The following is a 26,649-nucleotide window of genomic DNA, read 5'->3' on the forward strand; positions in this document are numbered from 1 at the left end:
CTATAATTAACTTTCAAATTGACAGCGGGATAGTAGAAGTGACTGAGCTTTTGTGTGCAGTAATTTATATTGTAGCAATTTGTATTTTTGTAGATGTCGTGAGTCCTCTCTACTACTTAACCATATATTAATATAACAAAAAAAACCAGTGGTAAAAGCAATGCCGCTTCAAAAGAAAAATTTGGGACCACTGTCTCTCTGTTGTATTCCAACTTGAAAAAAAAAATAGGCAGCGTCGGGCACTGAAGCAGTCATTTTCGTGAAAACGTCAATCATGTATAGTAAATTGAAATCAAATTTTTCGTACTACAAAATGCTGTGATGGGGGTCTTGGCCAATGTTTAGGTACGTCAACAATGTAAAAAAAAATTGTAATCTACATCCATACTTAACCCAGTCTCATCAGATGCCAACTGAGTTGTCCAAGAGTGCTTACATTACCTATAGAATGATTCCCCCAAGTCCCTTGGCCACAAATTGCTGGCAAACCATTGATCCTAGAGGCATACTTTCAATTGGAAAAATTGTGAAAATTACTCTTAGATTTCTAAAATGTCATTCATATTGCAAGGGGTTGTTTTGTTATTAAAATAAAAAAAATAACCTTTTATTTGGTCACCATGTCCTAAAGCCCCTAATCAGAGAAAGTTATTGTCCTGTTCCTCCTGACATTAACAAAAAAGAAGTCATTTTTCTAAGTGCTATATTTGTTGAGATATTTGAATTCAAAAATCGTTGCAGATGAGGGAAAGAACAGCCACTTCCATGTAAATTGCTCCCAAGATAGCCCAGGTCTTCTTCGGCCTTCTTATATCACTTCATTGAGACAGTTGCAGGCCATGATCTGGTTAGGAGGAGGGAAAGAATAACAAACCACGGGCGGCCAACATAATGGTCAGTTGCAGCATCACAGGCTGCACCCAGGGTTGACACTCCGGCATATAAGCAGCACCAGTAAAATGATCCAGAACACTCGCAAATTTGTATTCACCATAAGTAATATGGTGAAACATGGTCAATTTAGCCACTAAACTTCTTCTACCCAACAAGGTGGAAAAAATGTGAATATCAAGCTTTGAAAGTAGCTTGTGTGTTTGAAAAGGCAGTATGGTGTGTGCACCTAGTAAATTATTTTTACTACTTGAAATAAATGAATATAAATAGTGTGGTTAATCAAGCCTTATGCAGGAGGAGGAGTGGTATGTTGCACATATTGTACATTCAATCATTCGAGGGCATTGGAAACCGCCTCAGCCCCCCCCCCCCCCAGGTTCCTGCACCCATGCCATGCATATTTGAGACTGTACTGCGCATTGATTTTGGGTTCGGGTCATTCTCATTAGCATCTTTGCTGTCCTCCTTGTTGGAATTTTGTGCTCTACACATTCATGCCCGATATTTTTGTAATTCTGGTTATTCTGGTATTATAATACTTCGCCCATATATAACAATATTTTAAGAAAATTAGGAAATTTTCAAACTTTTTCAAGTTCACACACTATCTTTCTTAACTTTTAAGATATAGACTTGTAACTCAAAGTCATAACCCGCTCTCCTCAAAACAACACTTGGTTCACTCGGATTGAATAATTAGTCTCTGTGATATGATCCCATTTATGGACTCGTGTCAAATCCAGAAAGTCAAAAATTGTGGGTTCACATGCAGATTGTGAAGTTTGGCTGCCATGAATGTCATTGGAGTGGGATACTGGCACAAATTTTCATTCTTCCTCTGATGATTCCAAGTTTTAGTTGAGTAATTGAAGTTTAAAATTACTTCGACAGAAACTGTCGCTTATTTGAGCTCAATTGCCTCTTCACACACGGCATCGATTTTAAAGCTGTTTTCACTTCAAAATAAATGCTGCACAATCTCGAAAAAAAAGGTTTACCTTGGATGGATTACCTTGAAACAGTTGTCTGAATTAGATAAACTCCAAGATGTGTAATGCAAATATAGAGACTTAAAGAAACAATCCCAAAATGAAAAGTACAGAGCAATTTATTTTTGTTTTGTGACATCACAAAACTCAAAATTAATAATGCATAGATCTGCTGTGATGCATGGAGGTATGTGGTGTGGTGTGACACAGATTTATGATACATCATAACAAACCCATATATGATCTAATATTTATGCACGACAGTGTTTGACAACAGCCACTGCATGGTTGATGAGCATCGTGACAGACTTTTATAGCGGTGGTCACATAAATGGATACAAGCTCCTCGAATTCGGGAGGGGAATTAATGAGGGTGTGTATAGTGAACTGGGGGGGGGGGGGTCCACATCCGGCCCCACCTATACTAATAATGTAATTTTTTCACTGAAGAGGGACGATTACCCTCCTCCTCCCGTATCTGTTTATGAGTAGTCAGCCGACTTTGAGGCCAATCTCCCATTCCAAAATCTCTCCATATAGAGCAATTAGGCCTCCAACACTTAAAATTCATGCATCAGGGGTGGGAAGTGACAGTCTATTTCAGAGCAGTTTTGAAGCAGCAAGATATAGGAAAGATTCAGAGCAGATATTTATAAATTGGAGCAGCAAAATTAACTTACAAGAATATTTTCGTTAACTCCCACCCCTTTTCAAAATAAAACAACTTTCTTTTAAACCGAGCACAACTCAGGTCCATCACCATCTATGGACGATTTACTACCTAGTGAGTTATGCCGGAAGTGTAACGATGTGTGTACCTAACAGTCTGAGTGCGTATGCAGGGTTGTGTTTGATTTTTCAGTGCCGCCATCTCTATTTCAGGAGTGAAGTGAAAGATATGATTGAATTACATTTGTACTGTTTGTAGGTCTGCTGCTCTCTGTGGCGAGACTTTTTTAAAGGGGAGATCGGCTCGCATTCGCGCCTTGAAGTTGGGAACCACAGAAAACCAACTTCAGCTGACCACCACTGTGGCGATGGTGAGGTAAATAAAACAACTGCACTGCCCCTTGCTATCAAACATCTTTTCATCAGTGTGTTTTTTGTTTTTGGTGTTTCAGGCTTTTGACACCGTTTGAAAGAACGGCTATGTCAAAATTTTTCACACTAGTCTATTTAAGATGACACACTTTTTGCTTACTGAAGGCACTATTTACTATCTGGAATAGCAGCAGTTTAAATAGGCTAAAAATTTTCTATAAGCTTTCAATTTTTTTATACTTGGAAAGAAATTGTTGCAAAATAGGAGAGAGTTTGGCAATTCAGCACTCGTTATTTGGCAACATGGGTGATTTAATGCTCGTTATTTGGCAACATTGGCGATTTAATGCTCGTTATTCAGCAGAGTTTATAAATTAGCATTCATAATTTGGCAGACTTGCTCTTTTATTCCTGGAATGAAATTTTTTTCACGAAACATCGGAATTCGACACAATGACAATCAACTACAGTAATTTCTGCTGCTTGCCGTGGCGACTTTTTTTTTCTTTTTTTTGAAAACAGAAACTGACTCACATTTGCGCTTTACAGCTGAAAAACCATTGCAAACAATTTTCAGTTGCACGATCACAGATATTATCGGGGTTTCATGATGGAAAGCCCAATGGGGGGGGGGGATTAGTTTAAATAAGGGGCAGCAGTTATCCCAATCTGATTTTCAGGGACAAAGTCGAGCACGGGAACTTGCCGGGAAAATTTTAAAATTGATTTTAAAAAAACCAAATGCACTACCTTCTCTATAATTTTGCAAACTTTTCTGGATTTCTGGCAACTCTTTCAACAAGAGAGCAGATAGATTATTGGTTCGACATGCTTGTAGCACTCGGTATACTTTACTGCAGGTAAAGTTGCGAAGATTAAATAACAATTAAGTATTTTTGATTGAAAATTTTCATTCAAATGTAACAAATATCTCTGTAGTGCTTAAAAGAATGAAAATCACACATGGTTAGCCCGCAGATTTTTCTCCTAACACTGTACTTTACAGTGTAGTCAAACTACTTTCCAACAGAGACTTCTATTTTTTCAAGGTCATGAGATAGTACCACTACAGAAGATTAGAGGAGGTGGTGCTGAAAAGTACAGAGGAATAAAACAAGCTCTCTTTGGAAAGAATAGTTTCGTGGCAAGCTGGAACAAACATGTTTTGGCATCCTTTCCGAAATTCCGGGCATACTGAAGCAAAATTCACTATTTTGGCTCAGATAAATACGAAAATACACTATTGGAGCAGGATGGTGCAAGATGTTAATTTTGGCGCAGTGTAGCACAATTGGCACAAAGTTCCCACTCCTGATGCATTTATAGTGTAAGTATTCACTATATTGTACATGTTGATTTAAAATACTTTATTATATAAATTTATTACTATTAATTAAACTTAACTATTTACATCACAGTCGAGTACAAACACATCCGGACATTTAGAAGTCTCGACTCTCTCTGTTGGTATTATACATATATAAGTATACACTTGCAGCATTCACAGCGACAATCATGGATGACTAACGCCATCTGCTTGATTATTGGTTTGCTATACAATAGTATCGCTACAGAGTATCCCCCCAGTGAGTAGGGCGAACAATATATGAAATTACGGCAAAATATATACGCATATGAGAGTAACATGAAATACAGTTTTGCTTTTTTTTTAATTGGTTACTAAAGATGATTTGCATTATGTGAAGCTAAAAAAAATATATACATATACTAAGAATTACATATATATATATATATATATATATATATATATATATATATATATATATATATATATATATATATATATATATATATATATATATATATATATATATATATATATATAAAGATAGAACAAAAAGTTTTGTTGTATGCATAATAAAAAATTGATACATAGATTGATTATATATAGTTGCCATTGATAACTGCAAATGTGGCAACATATCTTTTAGGAAAATGAACTTTTCGTCCATATCGAATTGTACTTTTTGCAACTGATTGTTCAGACTGTACTGATGGTGTTGCAGGTTCAGAATGTTTTGTTGTTACATCTGAATTTTTCTTTTCCACAAATGCAGGTTTTACACAATCAATTGACACTTTGACTGTTCGGTTCGGAAATTCGATAGTCACTGTCTTGTCATCTCTAGTGATCACTTTGTGTGGTCCCGTGTAAGGCTGCGATAGTGGTGGACGCACAGTATCTACTCGCAAGAATACGTGTGTGCAATCTTTCAGAGATGGATGGACATACATCGCTGTTTGACCATGTGCTGATGTAGGCACAGGCTTTAATGTACGCATCTTTTCTTTGAGTTCCGTCACGAAATTCGGAGAATATGTTGCTAATGGCTTTGAAGAGTCTGTGAAAATATCAGTTGGTAGACGTAATGAAGTACCGTACACAAGTTCTGATGCACTAGCTCTGATGTCTGGTTTTATTGCTGTTCTGATACCTAATAGCACTATGGGTAGTGTATCAGTCCAGTTTTGATTCTCATGAGCTTTGATTGCTGATTTTAAATGACGGTGGAATCTCTCAATCAGTCCATTGGATCTTGGGTGAAAAGCTGTAGAGCGAATTCGATTTGTGCCAAGAAAATGATTGAGTTCCTTGAATAGATTTGACTCAAATTGCCTTCCTTGGTCTGTAGTAATAGTAGAAGGACAACCACATCTGCTAATCCATCCCGTAAATAGTGCTTTGCATACTGTTTCGGTGTTGATGTTGGGAATTGGGACAACTTCAGGCCATCGACCGTATCTGTCTATGATGGTGAGACAATATTGCATTCCTTGTGACATAGGAAGGGGTCCTATGATATCGATATGCAAGTGTGAGAAACGTGTATCAGGAGTTGCAAAAGTTCCTAGTTGTGCTCTTGTGTGGCAAGGAATCCTAGTTCCTTCCCTTTTATGGGCATCTTTTCTCAGTCACCTCGGTGGGGCATTTTGCCTGTTGTAGTGTTGCATTTGTATTTCGTTGAATTTTGGACTTTTGGTATTGTGTTGTACACTGTTGCAATAGCTTAACAGATTTCTGCATATGGGGGCCATACATATCGGGCAGATATCAGTTTACTTGTGGCTGAAGCTCCTGGATGGGAAAGGTTATGAAAATGCCTAAAAATTGTTTCGCGTTGAGATTCAGGTACAAATGGTCTAGCTATACCTGTTGGCATGTCACAATAAATATTTGTATCAGCTAGAGGAAATGGCATCATTTTTAATTTTAGATTATTTTGGATTTCAGGATCAGTTGATTGAATTTTAGCAAATTCTCTGAAATCTAAATCTGGTGCTGATGATAATGAATCTACCTCAATGCGACTTAATGCATCAGCTACAACATTGTTGGTTCCCTTTTTATATCTTATATCAGTTGAAAACTGAGATATAAAATCAAGTTGGCGAAATTGTCTTGGAGAGCATTTTTCTGGTTTTTGTTTGAAAGCAAAAATTAATGGCTTTTGATCTGTAAAAATTGAAAAATTTCTGCCTTCTAACATGTAACAAAATTTTCTTATGGTAGTATAAATTGCAAATAATTCTCTATCATAGGTTGACCATTTCTTTTGGGTGTCTGATAATTTTTGAGAAAGAAATGCTATTGGTACCCATGCGTGGTCAGTATATTGCATTAATGTGCCACCAACAGCATTATCAGAGGCATCAACTGTGATACAAAGTTGTGCACCTGGCTTTGGATGCTGTAGCAAAGTGGCTTGAGCCAATGCTTGTTTTGCATCATGAAAAGCAGTTTCAGTCTCAAGGTTCCACTGTAGTTTATCGGCTTGATTGCATGATTTTGTTAGTTTTGATTTCTTTTTATTTTGTCGACCTTGAAGAAATTTAACTAATGGTGATAATATTTCCGCTGCTTTAGGCACGAATCTCCTAGAGAAATTAAATAGGCCTAAAAATCTGCGTAATTGTGTTACAGTTTCTGGACGAGGAAAATCTTGTATTACTTTAACGCGATCTGAAAGTGGTTTAATTCCCTTCTCTGAAACGTTAAAGCCTAAGAAATTAATGTTAGAAACACTGAAGATGCATTTTGATGGTTTAAGACTTAAACCATAATGATTTAGCCTATCAAAAAGTTCGCGCAGGTGTTTGAGATGTTCTTCCTCTGATTCTGAAGCAATCAGAATATCATCCAGAAATGCATAGGCAAAAGGCAAACCGTGAATAACTTCATCAATGAATCGTTGAAATGTTGCGGCTGCATTGCATAGCCCAAATTGCATTCTTGTACTTTCATACAGGCCAAAAGGAGTAGTTATGGCAGTTTTATGAATATTATCTGAATGAATGGGTATTTGATATGCTTTAATCAAGTCAACATGCGAAAATATTTTTTTCCCATGCAGTTCTGCAGTGAAATTCATAATATTAGGCACACTATACCTGTCTTTCACTGTTTGCGCATTTAGTGCACAATAATCGCCGACTGGTCTCCAGTCTGTGCAATCTTTTTTTCGTGCAAGATGTAGTGGAGAAGCATAAGGACTTTTTGAAGGGCGTATATGACCTAAATTAATCATTTGCTGGAATTCATCTTTTGAGGCACGTAAACGATCTGGTGCAAGTCATCGTGGTTTTGCAAACACCGGTTGACCGATTGTTTCGATATGATGCACAATGTTATGCTTTATTTCTACATTTGCACGTGGTGGTTTTGTTATCTCAGGAAATTCCTTAAGTAACTGATAATATTGAGTGTCGCTTGTAATCAGCTTGACTGAGTGAATTGATGCTGATTGAATTTTTGCTATAGATGATAAATTGGTTACCAAATCAAATATTTTTCTTAATTTTAGATCAGGAGTAAGACCGAAATTGAAAAGAAAATCTGCGCCTATTATTGGCGTGGACACATTTGCTACTAAAAATGGCCATTGGAATTTCCTTCATAAATTCAAATCAATTGTGAGAAGTTTTTCTCGATATCCATTAATGTTAGATGCATTTGCCGAATGTAAAGTGAATAACACTGGTTTCATGCGATCGACAGAGTTCGCCAGAATAAGCGAAACGTCAGATCCTGTATCTATAAGAAAATTTATGTTTGTCTTTTTATCTGTCATGAAAAGGCGACGGGATTTTGGGCAAAGTGAATGCCGCCTCTACACTTTGCTTCCCGCATTCCAGAATTATTGTAAGTACAAACCGTTTGTTCACATTTTCGGGCATTTTGACCAAATTTTCTGTGGTAGAAACAAAACTGATTGTTTTCCCGACTGTGACTTCTACATCTATACCAAAAATTACGTCTGCCTCTGTATTGAAAATTAGTATAGACTTAAGTATGGAAAACTCCATGAAGAATATTTTCTTCGTGCATTTTCAAACAAGGGTCACCATAAATATAGTGTAAGGATTCACTATATTGTACATGTTGATTTAATTCCCTGGAATTCCCTGAACTTTATTCCCTGGACGGATCATGCTGATTCCTTGGGAATACGTGAAGATCACGTTATTATATTTTAAAAAAAAAAAAAACTTTATTATAGAAATTTATTACTATTAATTAAACTTAACTATTTACATCGCAGTCGAGTACAAACACATCCGGACATTTAGAAGTCTCGACTCTCTTTGTTGGTATTATACATATATAAGTATACACTCGCAGCATTCACAGCGACAATCATGGATGACTAACGCCATCTGCTTGATTATTGGTTGCTATAGAATAGTATCGCAACACATTTAATACAAACAGGCAAAATAACCTCTCAAGTTGTTGCTTCCAAATTTGGAGAAGAGGTGGCAACACTTCCTAAACACATGACAGGCATTCCTGTACACAACACATATGGCACATTCCGGCATGCACCATTTCATTAGAAATTCCTAAGGGGAATCTTTATGGGGTGCGTGGGGAGGGGGAGCTTGGTAGAAGTCATAGTGTTTGACTCAGCCAAATTTTTGTACAGAGTAGTTCGGAGTGGTTTAGTGATGGTCTCAAAATGTTTTACAATACTAAAGATTGCTTCAAACAGACTGAAGTTTGAATCAATTATCATGTATGGGTGAGGTTTGTGCTGCTACAATTAATGTGGCATCATATCCCAGACATGCTGGATTAAGGGGAAGAAATCTGGGGACCCTGCTGGCCATTCGAAAATATTAGCAAGATGGAGGCAGTGTGTTTGTATCTCTAGAATTCACTCAAAAAGTACATGGCTGAGCATTGCTTGTTGAAAAACACCCTTCTGAAAATGTACAACAAAAGCTAATGCAATGGCTTCCTATAGGACATATATTTATGCTGTTATATTGTCTTGTATGATAACAAGCAGAATCTGGCTGTGGCATAGGATGGCACCTGAGACATCGGCCAGGAGTTAAAGATGTGCACCTCCACATTAAACTGTGTTGTCCAAATGTCCATCAAATTTGAGTACAGACATCAGCTCCGCTCCAGGACAGATTTCATCAGTAAAAAATGATTTGCATTCATTCTGTACCTGTTCAAGGTATCCACATATAGTACCATGCAAGACACGGTCAATTATATTCATGTATCAAAAGGTGATGCATCAGACAATGTATATATACAACTAAGTTCTGCCTTCTTTAACTGTCAATGATTTACAAAGAAAGGGGTGTTACAAAACTAATGATATGCGCTGTTCAATGGCTGATAATTGTTGGATCAATGATACCGTCACCCCCATCAATCTATCCTGTCTTGGGGGTCATCCATATGGATGACTCATAGAGTCCCCCTAACATACATGTCAACCTTCTTGAACTCATATTGCTGCCATTATCTAAAAGCATTTCCCATTTTGTGTAAGTAAAAAAAAAACTTGAAACTCTAAAAGAAAACTTTTAATTACGCTAGTACATTTGCAGAAGATTTCTGTTGCCAAAAACTCTTACCTTCTCTCGACCAAACAACTTCTGGTTTAGGAAACCCATTCACCAAACATTCTAATACAGCTGAATTGTTTACCACAGCCCATACTGGATCTGGAGTGTTCAAAAAGACAGGGCGATGTGACTTACTCACACCTAAAAAGTATTCAAGAGAAAATTTTTATCACAAAGAATAAATATGAAAAATGAATGTGAATTCTAATATTCATTCAGGAAAAAATACCCCAAGGTGGTTAAAAAAAATAAATTAATAAAAAAATTATCTTAATACAGAAACCCAAAATTAATAAATATGAAAATTGAGAAATCAAAAAAACGTTGAAAAAAAGAAAAGTAGATGCCTTCAAAAATATTGCTCGTTTGGTCATTTTTGTTGCACCACAGTCATTTTCTGTACAAAAGGGATAATTCAACCTGGACCTACTTTATTGCTGGTTTCGAATGACAGCGTTCGACATTTTGCTTTTTTTTATTTATTAAGATGCGGGTTTGCTAATTCCTCTGTGTGGGACTCCCTGCAGTAGCAATCTTTTTTTTTTGTGGTCATGTTGTCACCATTTCCGTTGTACCTCTTCGTCAGGACAGCTTTACTATTCAACAGGGTATCTCAATGTAAATCAACTTGATTTAAATCACATGTTGTGTTTTTTTTTAAATCACTGATTTAAATCGGATACTTTTGACATTTCAAACAATTTTGAATAACAATTATTTTTTTAAGATGTAGGATCGAATACAAGTAAATAAGAGGTAGTAAGATTCATGTTTTAATTATTTACACATTAATTAATATTTAAATAAATGTGATAAAGATTTTTGTTTTTTGGGTGAAGAGTCAGGTTGCTAGAATCAATTTAGTTTTTCTCAAAATATTAGAAGATTTTAGAGAGAGAGGTTTCTAAAGTCTATTCCAAGAACTTTCTTATAGAGAAAGTGAAGTTGTTGAAGAGAGTGTTAACTGTATGGACAGATTTTTATTACTGGAAGGGAATTTACTACAAGCTTTGTAGAAGTAGGCAATACACTATCTGTGGGAATAATTGTCACAATTGGAAAACAAAATATGTTTCTTTTCAAAAACAATAATAATGCTACAATTTTTTCATAACTCTAATTTTTTTCCTCCATGCTTTTCTGATCATGCTGCAACATAGAGAAATTTTTCATAGCTTGTAATGAACACTTGTTCATTCAAGGTGGTTCTTTTTTAAAAGAAAAGTTTATGGTGTTTTCGTAGTAATACTTTGCAAAGATTTTTCTCCAGAATATTTAACCCCAAATTAAATTAATGAATGTTAGTTGCATAATATGACTATGTGCTTTTGGACATTTTTTATCAAGTACAAATTTCAATAATGTTTTAAACATAGAAAGATTTGTTCTTAGATGACATTGATATGATAAATGGGATTTTTAGTAGCTTAATTATGCAAATGGGATTTTTTTTTAAAAAAAAGAAAGATCTTTAGAGCTTAATATAGTCTATAAGTTAAAGTGAGAACTATAACTGTTATGAAAACTATATTTAGGCATAATACCCCTAATAAGTTGACATTTCAAATTATGAATAAAAATAAATGTAGGATTTAAATCAAAAAAATCTGATTCAAATAAAACAAAAAATTGGATTTGTTTTTTTCCCTTGAAAAAGATCATGATTTTTATCAACCCTGGACTTGATGAAATCTGAAATTAGTTGAAATTTTGTAAAAATAATTTTCTCTCTATGCATATAAATAAATGTTCGATATATGTGACTATGCACTAATTTTATTATTTATAAAGTTCAATGTTGTCCAAAAAATTAGTGCTGGTCTGATTTCTATACTTCAAAAATATACTCATCTTTAGAATTTAATATTAATTGTTCAGTCATATTTTTTAAAGACACAATATTTAAACCACTAGCTGTTAATAAAATAAAAATTGGATTGTGTTTTATTCTGCATAAATCAATATTTTTAAGGTGCAAAATTTAAAAAAATAAAATAAAGAAACCTAATTCAAATAAAAAAAAAATCAAATTAAAATTTTTTTTTTTTAAATTGTGATTTTTATCAACCATGCTGTTCAACTCCTAATTAATTCTTCTGTTGCCTCTGGTCGCATCATTAAATATGAATGAGAGTTTCTTCGCAAAAAAATATATAGAGAATATTTCTGCCAACTTATGTCACTTCCTAGCAACAAAAAAGAATGATACTAAAAATATAATCTGATTGCACATACACTGAAATAAAAGTACAGTTGAACCCAGACTTCACAGAATTCAGAAGCTATAAAGAGTTTGGCAGTATATTGAATCATGGTTTAACACCTGTAAGGCCTAGAAATGGAAGATTTGTTCACAGAAAATTTCTGGTGCTAAGGGGTTTGGCGCAACATTAGGGAGTGCTAAAACAGGGTATGACTGTATAATTGAAGTAAAAGACATAATAAATTACAAAATAAACATGTAAAGCAGGAAGACTTACGAGGAGTGACAGTCAAATAAGCATCATTACTTATTCTTTGACGAACAATATTTGTACATTGACACTGATAATTTCCAGCATCATTTTGTGTGACTCCAACTATCTGTAGTGTACCAGAAGGAAGCAAGGTATATCTGACATTGAAAGAGAAATTTTTTAATACATATAAATTTAACATAAAAAAAAAGTCAAACTTTGCTACCATTTTGGGAATTACAATGAAACATCACTACAATACTCGATATAACGATGAATCTCTCTCTCTACAAAACTCTCTCCCTCTACTTTTTTTTTTCAAATCTTGTTTCAAATTGTCTTTAATGCTAACACTAAACTTCTCTTGATCCTTTACTACAATAACTCCCTTCATAACAATATTTTTTAAGGGACTTTGAAGCTATTACAACAATATTTTTTCTATACTTAACACAAAATCACCTTCAACCTGTTTTTAAACAGCTTATCTTTTCTTCCAAGGGCCATCTAATAACATTAGTATTTTGAACCACCTGAACTCCCTCCCCACAGTGTTAATGAAGTTGCCACTTTCTAAGTAAGACATCAAAGTGCAGTGCAGTAAACAGCCTAACAGGGTGAAATATATAACTCTTAGTTATTAACAATATCAATGACCAAGAAAAATACAAAATAAACCAAGAAAATATTCTCATGATTGATTTTATTTCTGTTCTAGTTATCAAATTAATTTAATGAAAAAAAGTTGCAACAAAAATTAGTTGTTGTGAATCTTCAGAATCAACTTGGAAAAAGTGTTTTCTCAGTGACATAAAAACCTAGCTGACACATAGGTGACTCTATGTTATGCATCTAAAAAGTGCAACATTTTTTGCAAAGTTGTAAATTGATTGAGCAAATTTCATTTTTCCTGATTGGTTATGTCTTGCACCATTTTGTGTTAATTTTCTAACAAAAGATGTAATAGTACCAAAAAGAAAGCAGCTTTCCGGATTTCCGGAAGGCCAACTGCATCTCTGAGAAGTCCAGCAATGGTAATGGAGGTGTCATGGTCTAGACAGGATGATCACATACCTCTCCATGTAGTTGACAAAGGCTCCTTGACTATCAAGAAGTATATGCACGAGAGATTTTACAGCCCTATACTTGACTTTTCAAGAGCGCAGTTGGTCCTCAGTTCATTTTTATAGATAACACTCGTCCACATAGCTTGGTCTGCAACAATCTCTAGAATGGGGATATTTATTGGGTGGATTGGCCAGCCAGATCTACGTACCCGAACTCTATTGAACATGTCCAGGATGCTCTTGCAACTGTCCATCCGAGGACCATCCAGAAGTTCCCACTTCCTGTTGCAAGAGTTCTGCTGACTTACAATGGGACTCATTATTTCTTTGATGAGCAGTTGTTTATGCTTGTACTTATGTAACAACCCAAACTAGAAAGTCTATTCCAGTTTATACTTAATTTTTTTTCAAATTTTTGACATCGAAAGTAAAAATTGTTCATAATGAAATACAATAATAATAATCGCAGAACTTTTTGCCCCCCCACCCCCCCCCCCCCACTCCACTCAGTACGAAATAAAAATAAATCAATGGCCTTAATAGCTGAAACAAAATTTAAAAACAATAAAGATCTGGGTTTCCCCCTGTATTCATCCCGCAGCTTCCTCTTCTAAATTAATATATATATATATATTCCAAAAATAATTCCCAGCACTTCCCATCTTAAGTTAGTTCAGATGGGAGGTGCTCTATATATACTCTAACTTACTGTACCACAGATACTCCTGTCCCAGCAAACCCTTTCACAGGGAGATATATTATCCACTTTGAAAAACATTACTATAGGCTCTGAATTAAAAACATATGCACTCAGAGACCAGAAAAGAGTAATAGAAAATAAAGATTAACACCAGTTTTTTTTATCTTTCATTCCCAGCAAGGAAAAAAATGTTTCAAACCTTGACAACGTATCATTGTATTTAAAAACTAATGATATTTAAGTTACCTGCTATCATTGTGAGGTAGTTGGCGACCATTATGATACCATGTAATTACAGCAGGTGGAACAGAGTTTATTTGGCAGCTAAAACGTGCGTGGCCACCTTCATAAGTAGTCAGAGGCAGGGGTTCAATGGTGAATGAACGAGACATACCTAAAAGGAAAAAATTTCAGAAAAAATATAAAATATATTTTCACACCCATTTCTTCCAGTATTGTTATAACTAGAGCCTGGATTATATGCACTAAAAAAGTGGCAAAATATGCTCTAAAAATATGCAAATATGCACTTAAAAATGCAAAAATAAGCACTTAAAATACAAAATGTGCACTTAAAATACAAAATGTGCACTTGAAATACCAAAATGTGCACTGAAAATCCCAAAACAGTGTCTAAAGTCAGAAGAGTGTTCCTGGAGCCACTTTGTAGCAATTCTGAATGTGTGGGGTGTCGCATTATCCTGCTGAAATTGTCCAAGTCTGTCGGAATGCACAATGGACATGAATGGGTGCAGGTGATCAGACAGGATGCTTGCATACCTGTCACCTGTCAGAGTCGTATCTAGACGTATCAGGGGTCCCATATCATGCCCACTGCACACGCCCCATACCATCACATAGCCTCCACCAGCTTGAACAGTCCCCTGTTGACATGTAGGGTCCATGGATTCATGAGGTTGTCTCCATATCCTTACACGTCCATCAGCTCGAAGCAATTTGAACCGAGACTCGTCAGACCAGGCAACGTGTTTCCAGTCCTCAACAGTCCAATGTCGGTGTTGTCGGGCCCAGGCGAGGCATAAAGCTTTGTGTCATGCAGTCATCAAGGGTACACGAGTGGGCCTTCAGCTCCGACAGCCCATATCGATGTTGAATGGTTCGCACGCTGACACTTGTTGATGGCCCAGCATTGAAATCTGCAGCAATTTGCGGAAGGGTTGCACGTCTGTCACGTTTAATGATTCTCGTCAGTCCCGTTCTTGTTGGGCTGCAGCGACGTCGTAGATTTAATTTTTTACCGGATTCCCAATATTCACGGTACACTCGTGAAAATCCAAATTTCATCGCTACCTCGGAGATGCTATGTCCCATCTCTCGTGTGCCGACTATAACACCACGTTCAAACTCACTTAAATCTCGATAACCTGCCATTGTAGCAGCAGTAACCGATCTAACAACTATGCCAGACACTTGTTATGTAATATAGGCGTTGCCGACCGCAGCGCCGCACTCTGATTGGTTCCATATCTCTTTATTTGCATATGCATGCCTGTATCAGTTTTTTTGGCTCTTCAGTTTATAGAAATAGATTACCTTTTGGGTTTGATAATATGATTAAATAATCAACGTTTACCCAAACGTCAATTATTTAATTGTATCTTCAGTTTATAATTACTGTAATTTGCTCATTACATTCAAAATAAAAGTAAATTTAATCAATAATATGTATCGCTGTAAAAAGCTGAATGATACAAAATCCTATAACAGCTTGTTCACAGAAAAAAATTTAACATTTGGCTGCAAATATGGATTAAGCATATTATTAGTGAATTAAAATATGATGAAACAAAACAAATGAAGTATTTTATGAAACTGATAGTCAGATCTGATTAATGCACAGTTGAAGACAAAAATATTTTTGCATTACTTTAATTTCATGTTAATTGATAGGCATGCCCCCACCCCCAACGGTGGGGCTGACAGGGTTCCAGCCTGGGACGATTCTCATAATTTTTTCTTTGTTTTTTCATGCAATAAATTCAATGTTGAAGGGCCCCCGAAAAGTCTGGGGGCTTGCCATAGTCTTAGCATAGGGGCCCTGCTCCAGGATCTGGGCCATGTGTTGACAGGCCAAGAGAAAAAATAACGGTTCAAAATGAAAATTTAAAAAAAAAATTTTCATTGTCTCTTGGCATTAATTTTTAATTCAAATATGACACACTGAACTGATTATCGCAAATTATTTAAAAGAAATTTTTCACATCTTTCTCCAGCCAATTTACATACCAGTTTCAATATTCAATCATATCTTTGCATAGTCTGTAGTAATATGTTACCTCTAAGCTGCTTCTATACATATGTGCACATAACTGAAAATGCTCTGCAAACACAGATTTTCTGCTGTACAGTAGAAATTCCCTATATTGTATGCAGAAGCACATTATTATATTATTCCATGCAGAGTAACAGGTCCATGCAGGTACAAAAAAAATAAAAAAATGTTAGGAGTTAATTTGTAGCTCCTCTAAGCTGCACACACAACCTAATGCACTTGCATGGCCCGGTTAAATTTATTTATTTTACGTAAGCAAAAAGACAGCAACAAGACAGGTTCCATCACAGCACTTTGATGCAAAATTTAGCAATTGATTCTAGCTAGCTCAATATCAGAAGGAAAGTGCTTGACACATTAAAAAAAATTGTTTTACTGTGAAAAAAACATTCCAGTTTTTATTTCCTCTCATTCTGATGTTTATGTATAACTGAAAGTTCTTATACTCCTCAATTAATTTTAAAAAACCTATGGGTAGGTGTTGAGTACAATATTTCAGTGGTGAAACGTTACTATGGTTTATAATAATTAAAAAAAAAAAACGTATGCAGGACAGTGCATATAATAAAGAAAATGGAAAAAACACCAAGATATAATTTTTATTTTTATTAACCTGTTGTGCTATGACAATGCAGGAATCAAAGTGAAATTGAAAATTTTTAATAATTAATTGACTCACGTGCAAGAGTGACCCTTATAGGCCGACTGACCAAAACACCAACTTTGTTTTTCAGCAAGCAAGTGTAGTTGCCATCATCTCGTTTCCCATTCTTTTTCTGGTAAGCAACTTTTTCAATGTACAAAGAGCCATTAGATAAAATCTGCTTACGATTATCTTCAATAGCAGCACCCTGAAAAATAAAGAACAAGATGATTCCATAAAAATTTTCTTGTACCCTTAAATAATTCATGTGGTTTAAGTATAAAAACCAGAGGATACATGTCAACATTTGGTTTTTGCTCAGCACAATTTAATGAGCATGGTTGTTGAGAAAATGTGGCCTTAGAACATTCTGGTGACAGATGAGACTCGTTCACCATGAAAGGTCAAATTCGGCTAAGCAGAGCAGGCAGTGCACAAATAGCAACTCATTCCAATTATGTGACTATTATGTAGCTTCATTTTTGGTTTCATTCAGTGGACATTTTTCTTCTGAAGAGTTGACATATAGAGGCAGTGGTGCCTTAACATGTGAAAAACAGTGCCTAGGTCGGTCCAAAGATTCAAGTTAAACAGGAGTTTCTAAATTAATGAAGAACTTCATTAATTAATCACCTCATGCCACAGTGCATAAATTAAGGAAAGCAGGGTCGTGTCTCCAGTGGTGTAGATGGTAGCATGCTTGTCCGGAATGCAAGAGAACCTGGGTTCGGGTCTCAGCGGAGACCAGGTGACTTTTCCTGCAGAGTTCACCTCTATATAAAACCCAGAAAATATCTGTTTCCTTGATTTATTGGGCTGAGAAAAAAGCAACCTATCTCTACCGTCCTACCTGGGGGCCATTTGTTGAAGTTGAGAAAAGGCTACCAATGCCTCTACTTCACACCACAGTACGTGAAATAAGGAAGGCAGACATTGGCTTAAAGCTTGTCAGTAGTAATGAATGTTCAGCTTCGTCATGGGGGTACCCCCCCTAGGACAACACAATCATAGTACAATAAAAAATAATCATTTAAAAACTGAATTTATTTTTCTAAATTTTAATTGAAAGTGCATTAAATACAGCATCTCATTGGCACTAGAACCTAGAAGGCTCAGGCCACATGAGCCATCCCCCCGAAATAACGTAATAATTCATGAATATTCAATGCAATCCCAACCTGTATACCTATACTTCTTGTGAGCCGTATATACGGACATCTAGAAACCCTAGACCCCCTCCCCCATGCCCTTTTTCTTCGTATCAGAGCTCCTATGGCACCTCAACACAAAATCCGCAAGCTCGACCATACACTATGCAAATGAAGCTGGGTCCCAACCAACCACACTAAACCACTCAAAAACCTGTTTTTAGACTACAGCGTGGGGATGGTTTCGACGGAAAACAAGGTTTTTTGCACGTTTAGCAATCTGCAAAGATGCGGCTTTACAGATTGCCTTCCACGTTCAGACCAAAACATATCGGCCTAGAGTCTTCTAACTCTCTCACACGCGAATACGAATTCATCGTTATGGTAAAGATCGATGCAATTAAAAAATAATAATAAGTAAAGTACACACACCGCTAGAAACTCAAAGACCCCCCATCTTTTTTAAACCGATTTCCATATTACTGAGAAATTAAATTTTCTGGATGTTATGCCAAAACTAATATTTTGAAAGAAAAGTGATTTGTCTCCTCCGGAATCGAACCTGGGTCCCCTTGCATACCGGGCAAGTGCGCTAACCAATACACCAGAGACAGTTTTAGACACCAGAGTTTATAGTGGCCACTCGTAGAAACTACGGACAATCCGTAGCTGTTGACAACTCTGGGAAGGCAGGGTCGTGTCTCCAGTGGTGTAGATGGTAGCATGCTTGCCAGAAATGGAAGAGGGCCTGGGATCGCATTCGTGTTTATGAGTTCACCTGGCATAAAATCCAGAAAATATGTTTCCTTGAACTTTATTAATTTTGAAAAATATTTCTTACTTTAATTTTGAAGTGAAGGGGATTCTGAAATTAGTTTTTCCATTAATTCTGAATTTTCATTTAGTTTTATTTATTGTGCCAATATCAGGGCTTGACAAATGCCAGATCTCCATGGCAACTAAAAAATTGACATTGACACCTAGTTTCATACATGAAGTAATAAATTGGAGTCAGAGAAAAACAAAATTTTTGTGACTATGCCAGTTTATATAGGCCTACCAACAGAAAGGTCTCCTGTGTTTTATTATCTTCCAAGTCTGAAAAAATTCATAAAACATATTATTTTGGGATTTTCTCTCTAGAAATAAAATATGTTCACTCTTAAGAAATTTAGCTGACACCTAATTTCTTTATTTGTCAATCCTTGATGTATATTTTTGCGTATTTCTATGAGTTTTACATGCCTTTTTAGATGCTGCCTTCTTCCCTCTAAAGAAAGTTCAGGCCCTGGCCACCCTGGTCATGAGATATGTTCCACAAGATCATTGTACTGTGAAATTCTGTCCTCTACAGAGAAGGTCCTCTGCAGAGAAGGAGTTGTCTTTTTGATACTAGCCTAGAATAGGCAAAGCAGTTGACTATAATAACTTCCCTGCCTCAAGACAGCATTGGTTATTGTTTCCTGTAGATTTCATTGAAGATTGATTATATGAAGAGAAACTTGTAGAAGCAAACACAGATGCAGGGTTGGCAGGTTTTTGACACATGGCAGTTTTTGATGGTTTAAACCGTCACGTCAAAAACCTCAAATATTGCTTCGATATAAAAATTCCCATTGGAAATGCACACGTTAATTGCATATAATGTTTAAAGTGACAATGTTATACAAAGAATATATATTTAATATGATTCTAAAATAACTGCCTACTCTGTACAAAATTATTTTGCACAATATATATATTTTTTTTTCTTATAAAATATACAATTTGAATAAAGCATAGCATAAATACGAAAAGGAAAACTATGGAATGATTTGACATTCTCTGATTCAAAATGATTCTTGACCTACCAAAATTTCTTCAACTGCTTATATATGTGTGCATTGATATAAACCATCTGCTGTACTCGTTTTACAGCAGATAAGAGTTTAAAAAAAGGTTTATTACATCATATATGTATGGTGATTTCTGTTATTAAATTATCTAGATAACAACTGATACTTATAACAATACTCTTGTTGTGCATAACATTGAAATATATCTAGCGATCAAAATACTAAATTGTAGGACTAAAATGTCATTTAATTTGGCAATGCTAGCTTGTATATGTCAAACTTGGTTTATTCTTACTTTTGCACTATGATATGGTACATTTACTAGCATTTATAATGCAATGGTTTTCCAATTGAAGCTGTATTCAAACGTGCAAAACAAATGCTTTGGGTATCAAGTGTTGCAGCTCTGCTTTGGTTGAAAATGCTCTTTAAAGCTCTGTGAATTTATACACTCTGATTCAAGAAATTTTTAGGTGAAAATAAATGAGTTTAATTAGTGCATTAACAGATGCTGCATGAGAATTTTTATATGGAATAAAATTTTGGGCAGATCACAAAATTTAAAACATCAAAATTGGTATTTTTCCTCAGTAATTATAATTCTAAATATAAAACCCTTTAATCTAAATAAAAGTAAGTGTTTTGTTATTTAACATATCTATCAAGTTAACAAAAACTATTTGACATCATTGACGGTAAGATTTTGATAGTTTTAATACCGAGTTAGTTTCTGGGGCAAACGTAACCCTGATGCCCTATTATACATATTTTGAATAAGCAGCTCTATTCCACTTAGCAAATTGAACACAGGTAATGAGTAGCTTAGATAAATAAACCATAAAATTATATTTTATATGTTCTAGACTCTTATGTTGAAAAATTCAAAATTGCAAATTATAATTAATATTTTGTATTAATTATTGTAATAAATTAATGTTTGAAAATAAAACATTGTAATATGCAAAAAAGTAAGTTTTTCATCATGTTGTACGCCTATTGTGTTCAAAACATTGTCAAAAGGCATTCATTTAGGTTTTTGACAGTTTTTGATGGTTTAAACCAGTTTTTGACTGTTTAAACCAGTTTTTTACGCTTGTCATGTCAAAAACCCAACCCTGCACAGATGGACACAGTAATCTGTGTATTACATTACTTTTTCCTTTCAGAGAAAGAAAAAAAGAAAATAATTCGTGAAATCTGAAAATGTGTGAGAAAAAAAGAATAGTAGAAAATGTATGTAAATATATATAATGACTTTAAAAATGTGGATGTCTGGTAATCCTATGCAAGATGGAGCAACATCACACATTGAATGACAAGTGAAGGAACTGATGCATGCTAACATTGAAAATGATAGTCATTGCAAAATGTTTCCAAAATCATTAGGAACCACATCCACCAAATTTAAAGTCGTCTGATTTCTGGCAGTGGGATTTCTGAAAAATAAAGTTTATTAACCTTTTAACAGCCAATGCTGCTAATTAGGAACATCAGTTTTATTAATTAGAAAAAAATTAATTAATTGATCAATCAATTAATTAAAATTGATTTTTTTTCCTGATTGCATGAGATTTCAAACTTAATTTAGAAAATAAAAATTTCATTCACACTTCAGCACTTATACCATAAATTTAATTTTTTAAATCACCTATTTTTAAGGAAGAATAAAATTTATTTTTTAAGTCTAGAAAACATACAAGAAACATTTTTTTCATGAATTTATAGTGGATACCTCTAAACTAAAGGATCAAAAGAGGAAATAACAGAAAAAAATTTAGAAAATCAATCCAAATCTTAATTCAGCCGGTAAAAGGTTAACAACATGAACATACTCTGCTGGAACTGAAAGACAGTATGAAACAGCATGCCATGGCTATTTCCCAGAGATAACGTCTTGTCACTGTTTTGCAATTTTAGCATGTTATTGATAGACAAGCTGTACATATTGAACAGATGCTGCAATCAGAATAAATTTATGCTTTTTTTGTTTAATATGTTTGTGACAGGGTTGGAAGGTTTTTGACGCATGGGAAGTTTTTAACGGTTCAAACTGTCACGTCAAAAACCTTAAACATTGCTTTTCAGTACAAAAGTTCCTGTTGAAAATACACACATTGATTGCATATGAAGTCACTATGTTATACAAAGAATAAATATTTAATATGATTGTAAAATGATTTTCTGTTCTCCACAGAATCTGGGCAATATATGTGTATTTTTTTATGTAAAATATACAATTTGAGTAGAACATAGTAAAATGCTGAAGGAAAAACTATGGAACTATTTGATATATTCTTCAATTCAAGACTATTCTCGACCTCCCAAAATTTCTTCAACCACTTATATATGTGTATTTATGTAAACCATATGCTGTGGCCTTTTTAAAAGTTCTTTTACCCTGTATATGTAATGTTGATTTCTGTTATTAAATTTTCTAGAGAATCACTTATACTTAAAACGATACCCTACTGTGCATAACAATCATGGGCGGAGATACACGGGAGGCATTGCCCCCCCCCCAGCGTCAAAGGTAGAGTCGACTGATCTAATGCATATATGGATATATGAATTGACATCATCATCGTGCCCCCCAGCAATCACGACCGTGCCCCCACGCAGACTTCCAAGTCTATCTCCGCCTATGATAACAATGGAATATATCTAGCAATAAAAATACTAAATTGTAGGACTAAAATGTCCTTTAATTTGGCTGTGCTGATTGCATATCATGCTTAAGAAACTCCTGTAACTTATTCCAAGTGCAAAAGTAAGAATGACAACATTGACAATAAGTTTATGACTGTTTTAATACAGAGTAACAGAGATGCCACCAGACTTTAATTTACCTGGTCCTTTTTGAGTGAAAGTGGGTCCCTCTGAAAAAAAATTTATCTTTAAAAAAAATTATGCCCCCGCCTCATAATTCAGTGGTATCTCTATGAATTTTCTTCCAACATGCCCCAGGTTTTTGATCACCTGCTTATATTTCTTCGTTGAGACTGAGCGGTGGGTCATGTTCTGGGTAAGAGAAGGTATCTGTGAATCAAGTAATTTTTTCATTTCCAGAAACATGTTCTATCCAAAGGTTCATTTACTTTCATTGTCTACTAGTAGGAAAAACTTGCAAAGAAGCTCATTAGCACTGAGAATTTAATGTATGGAATTCAGCACATGTAATAAATCTTAAACAAATATACAGTTGATCCAGCTTATAACGTTTCTCCCATTCAGAATGTATGAACTTACTTTCACGGTCCTAACAATAAGTAATTCTCATTGAGATTTCCCGTTTAAAGTGTTTTCCCATTTATAACGTTTTTATGACGGTTTTTGAAAAACATTATAAGCAGGATCCACTTTAATTAACAGTTGAAGGCACACATTTATAAATTTACTAATAATGAATCTATAAATTCCCTTCTGATTGATTTTACATTTCGTTAAAAAAAACTCTTAGCACTTTCAATATCTTTTGATCAAATTTAAAGCACAAATCAGATTCTCTCTCTCAGACACTTATCTTCTCATTCCCTATTCACACTTTGGTTTTCCTGGTAAAATTATTTTATTTTCCTTCCCTGATGGTCCACCATTCTGATCTGTCGCCATTTAACTGCCACATATTTTCACACCTGAATATGGGAGCTACATCAGATTTGTGTTGGAGAAACTTAACAGTGTGCTTATGTGTGTGTGTGCCCAGCATTTGGCGTGTTTTGTGTTCAGTAGGTGGTGCCATCTATCTAGCACCACAACTAGATACTTTCTCAAATGGGACAAGTACACATTTTGGCACACCAATGTAATGTAGAAGCAGTTATAAAGGGTGAATTTGGTGCCCCCCCCCTCTAGTCCAGAGCCCAGGACACTAGGCCTGCATGTCCCTCCCCCTCCCAGTTGCGGCCACGCATCTATCCTCTAAACTGGTAATGCGTGCATTTGAAATTAGTTCAATGTGTGCATATTTGTGTTGTAGTTGCACAACACATGTAGTTGCTGTGAAAAATTGTAATTTATTAATTAAATTTTTTGATATGCAAATTGTAAAGAACAATACATTTTGGGTTTATGGGGGGGGCCCAATGGAAAAATTGACCTTTCCTACACACTAAAGGGGTGTAGAGTGACGTTCACTAAAGGAAGGTCCATGACATCAAAAAGGTAAGCAAACACTGAATTAAGTTTAATCACAAATATAAAAGTTTAGATGGTGATGCTGATGTTTTAGTCTACTTGGTGACCTGGCACCTGGGACTTGTCAGCCCTGGCCAATATACTAAGTGACTGGCCACCACTTTGCAAACTAGCCATGACATCTACACACGTGCATATAACTATCTATATATAAGCATTTTATACTCTTAGAATATAAACTTTCTTTCATGTGCAATATGTATTTTTCAATTTTCAGAACTAAATGTGAAAATCTAAAAAGTATTTTTGCAGTGATAATTTTATTAATTTCGCTTACCTGGTGATGCCAAAATATATGCAAAGGTCCAGCCTCAGAATAACCAGTGCAATTGAGCAATAATGGAAAGTTCTTTTGGGCTATAACTTCTGGAGGTGATAGCACAGTGAAGCCAAGAGTCAATTTATATGAATTTCCTACATAAAACATCAAAAGGATTAACAAAATTATCTCACCAAAGTTTAACAAAACATGGCCAGATTTTATAAAAATCAGTGAAGAAATAATAATTATCTATAGGCCTATATATAGTGGGATTTAAAGGGTTCTAGCAAAATGTTTAAAGGGTGAAACATTCTCAGGAAGAAAAAAGCTTACACATAGACACAAGTGAACAATTTTTTTTATTACTATCTTTTGACATATTTGCACTACCATTATGTTTCATCTAAAATAAAATATCACTTTTCTCACAGAGATACACAGTCCCCTGATCACGTAAAAAAATCAAAAAGATAAAAATTCATTAGATGGATGCTAAAGAGTTAAAAATCAACCAACATCCATAACTCAAAATTTGACATTCTAGTCACCTGAATGATTGATATTAATAGAATTAGAGATAGGATGAATAATCAGTTACTTTATACAAAAATTGGCACGTTTTCAAGACAAATAAATTCAATTAGTCGAATGGTCGACGCGTTTCGGCTCTTCAACGGAGAGCCGTCATCAGGACCTTGTGGTCAGAATTCACACGAATGAGTCGTGGAGGGGTGATGTTTACGTCTGGTCGTTCGAAGAGTTCGCCTTTGTATTTGCTGCGTCCGAGTGGTCTTCGGATGCGAAGTGGGGAGCCATCTGTTGCAAAGTGTTGAAAATTTTGTCACAACTGAGGTTAATAAAGCCTGTCCAAGCTGACGAAATAGGTGGCGTGTTTCTTCCATCATTAACGAGGAAATTCTGGCATGTTCTGATGAAGCATCCCTCGAGAAAATTCAATTCAGAATTGTGTGTTGCTTTTTTAAAAACAAAAGCTTTATCAAAATCAAAATAATGTGAACGTTGCCAACAGTGTTGGGTAATAGCGGAATTATCCATCCGTCCCTTCTGAACATGCTTTCGGTGTTTGAGAATTCGAATATTTAGATTTCTCCTAGTTTGGCCAATATATCCATTTTCGCAATTCTTGCATGGGATGAAGTAGATACCAGATTCTTTGGAGGGTGAGATAGGATCTTTCAGATGGGAAAAGGTGAGTATATTTGTTGGCTGGAATATTGTATGGAAGTCAAATTTCTTGAAGATAGAAGAGGTCATGAAACTTGAAGAATCGAATGGAAGAACAACGTTATTAGAAAACTGTTTTGAGTCAGCTGGGAGCAAGTTCGTGGTGCATATCTGGGTAATTTTTTTGAGGATCTTGTCGATGACAAAAGGTGGAAAACCACGATTAGAAGCGATGTCACGAAGGATATTGAGTTCATTCTGGAGGGAGGCCGAATCACTGCAAAGTTTTAGTGCTCGATGAACAAAAGAAGAAAATGCCAAAAGTTTCTGATGGGAGGATGAAAGGATTTTGCATGAGGTGGCATGGAGATAGCGAATGGCTTATGGTACACAGATGTATGAAATTCAGTGTCTGTCTTTTTAATGAGCACTTAGAAAAAAAAAATATGCTGCCTTTTCTCGATTTCATAGGTGAATTCAATATGTGGGTAAATAGAATTCATAAAATTGAATAACTCAGTGACATTAACATCAGTCTCATCAACTAAAGTGAATGTGTCATCAACATACCTGATCCAAAGTTTGAAGTGGCGGGTTTCCAAAAGTTTTGTTTCGAAAAAATCCATATATATGTCACAGAGGATAGGCGAGAGTGGGTTGCCCATGGCAAGACCTTCTGTTTGGCGGTAAACCTTTCCAAACACTGAGAAATAATTGTGCGATACACAAAGTTGGGTGAGTTAACATATTTCATCGATTTCAATCGAGGAGAAGTGGAATTCTTGCAGACGCTGTTTCGGGAAAGAAATTGCACTGCTGATAGGAATGTTAGTAAACATGGATTTGATATCGAAGGAAATCATTGTAGCGTTATCTGGTTGAATGCTGCGGATGATGGAAACGAATTCTGAGGAATTCTTTACTGTGAAACGATGCTTTTTGCAAAGAGGGGACAAAAGTTCAACGAGGAATTTAGCAAGTTGATGCGTAGGTGATCCAATGCAAGAAATTATAGGTCTTACTGAAAATGAAGGTTTGTGTATTTTTGGAAGAG

The 26,649-nt window shown here is 35.3% G+C and overlaps 1 protein-coding gene across 1 annotated transcript in view; it reads right to left on the reverse strand.

The window, feature by feature from the left end:
• LOC149072177 (protogenin-like) overlaps positions 1–26,649 on the reverse strand; it is a 79,028-nt gene that overhangs the window by 41,285 nt on the left and 11,094 nt on the right. Inside the window, exons 2-6 of the mRNA XM_089247394.1 lie at positions 24,426–24,562; positions 17,008–17,179; positions 14,282–14,429; positions 12,293–12,426; positions 9,822–9,953 (exon numbers count right to left, since the gene is read on the reverse strand). Of these exons, the coding sequence (XP_089103520.1) occupies positions 9,822–9,953; positions 12,293–12,426; positions 14,282–14,429; positions 17,008–17,179; positions 24,426–24,562 (723 nt within the window). The remainder of the gene's footprint in view (positions 1–9,821; positions 9,954–12,292; positions 12,427–14,281; positions 14,430–17,007; positions 17,180–24,425; positions 24,563–26,649) is intronic.

The sequence above is a fragment of the Pholcus phalangioides genome, unplaced genomic scaffold (assembly GCF_987345545.1).
Source record: "Pholcus phalangioides strain wild (caught in Gottingen) unplaced genomic scaffold, Ppha-v1.0 ptg000017l_1, whole genome shotgun sequence".
NCBI lineage: Eukaryota > Metazoa > Arthropoda > Arachnida > Araneae > Pholcidae > Pholcus > Pholcus phalangioides.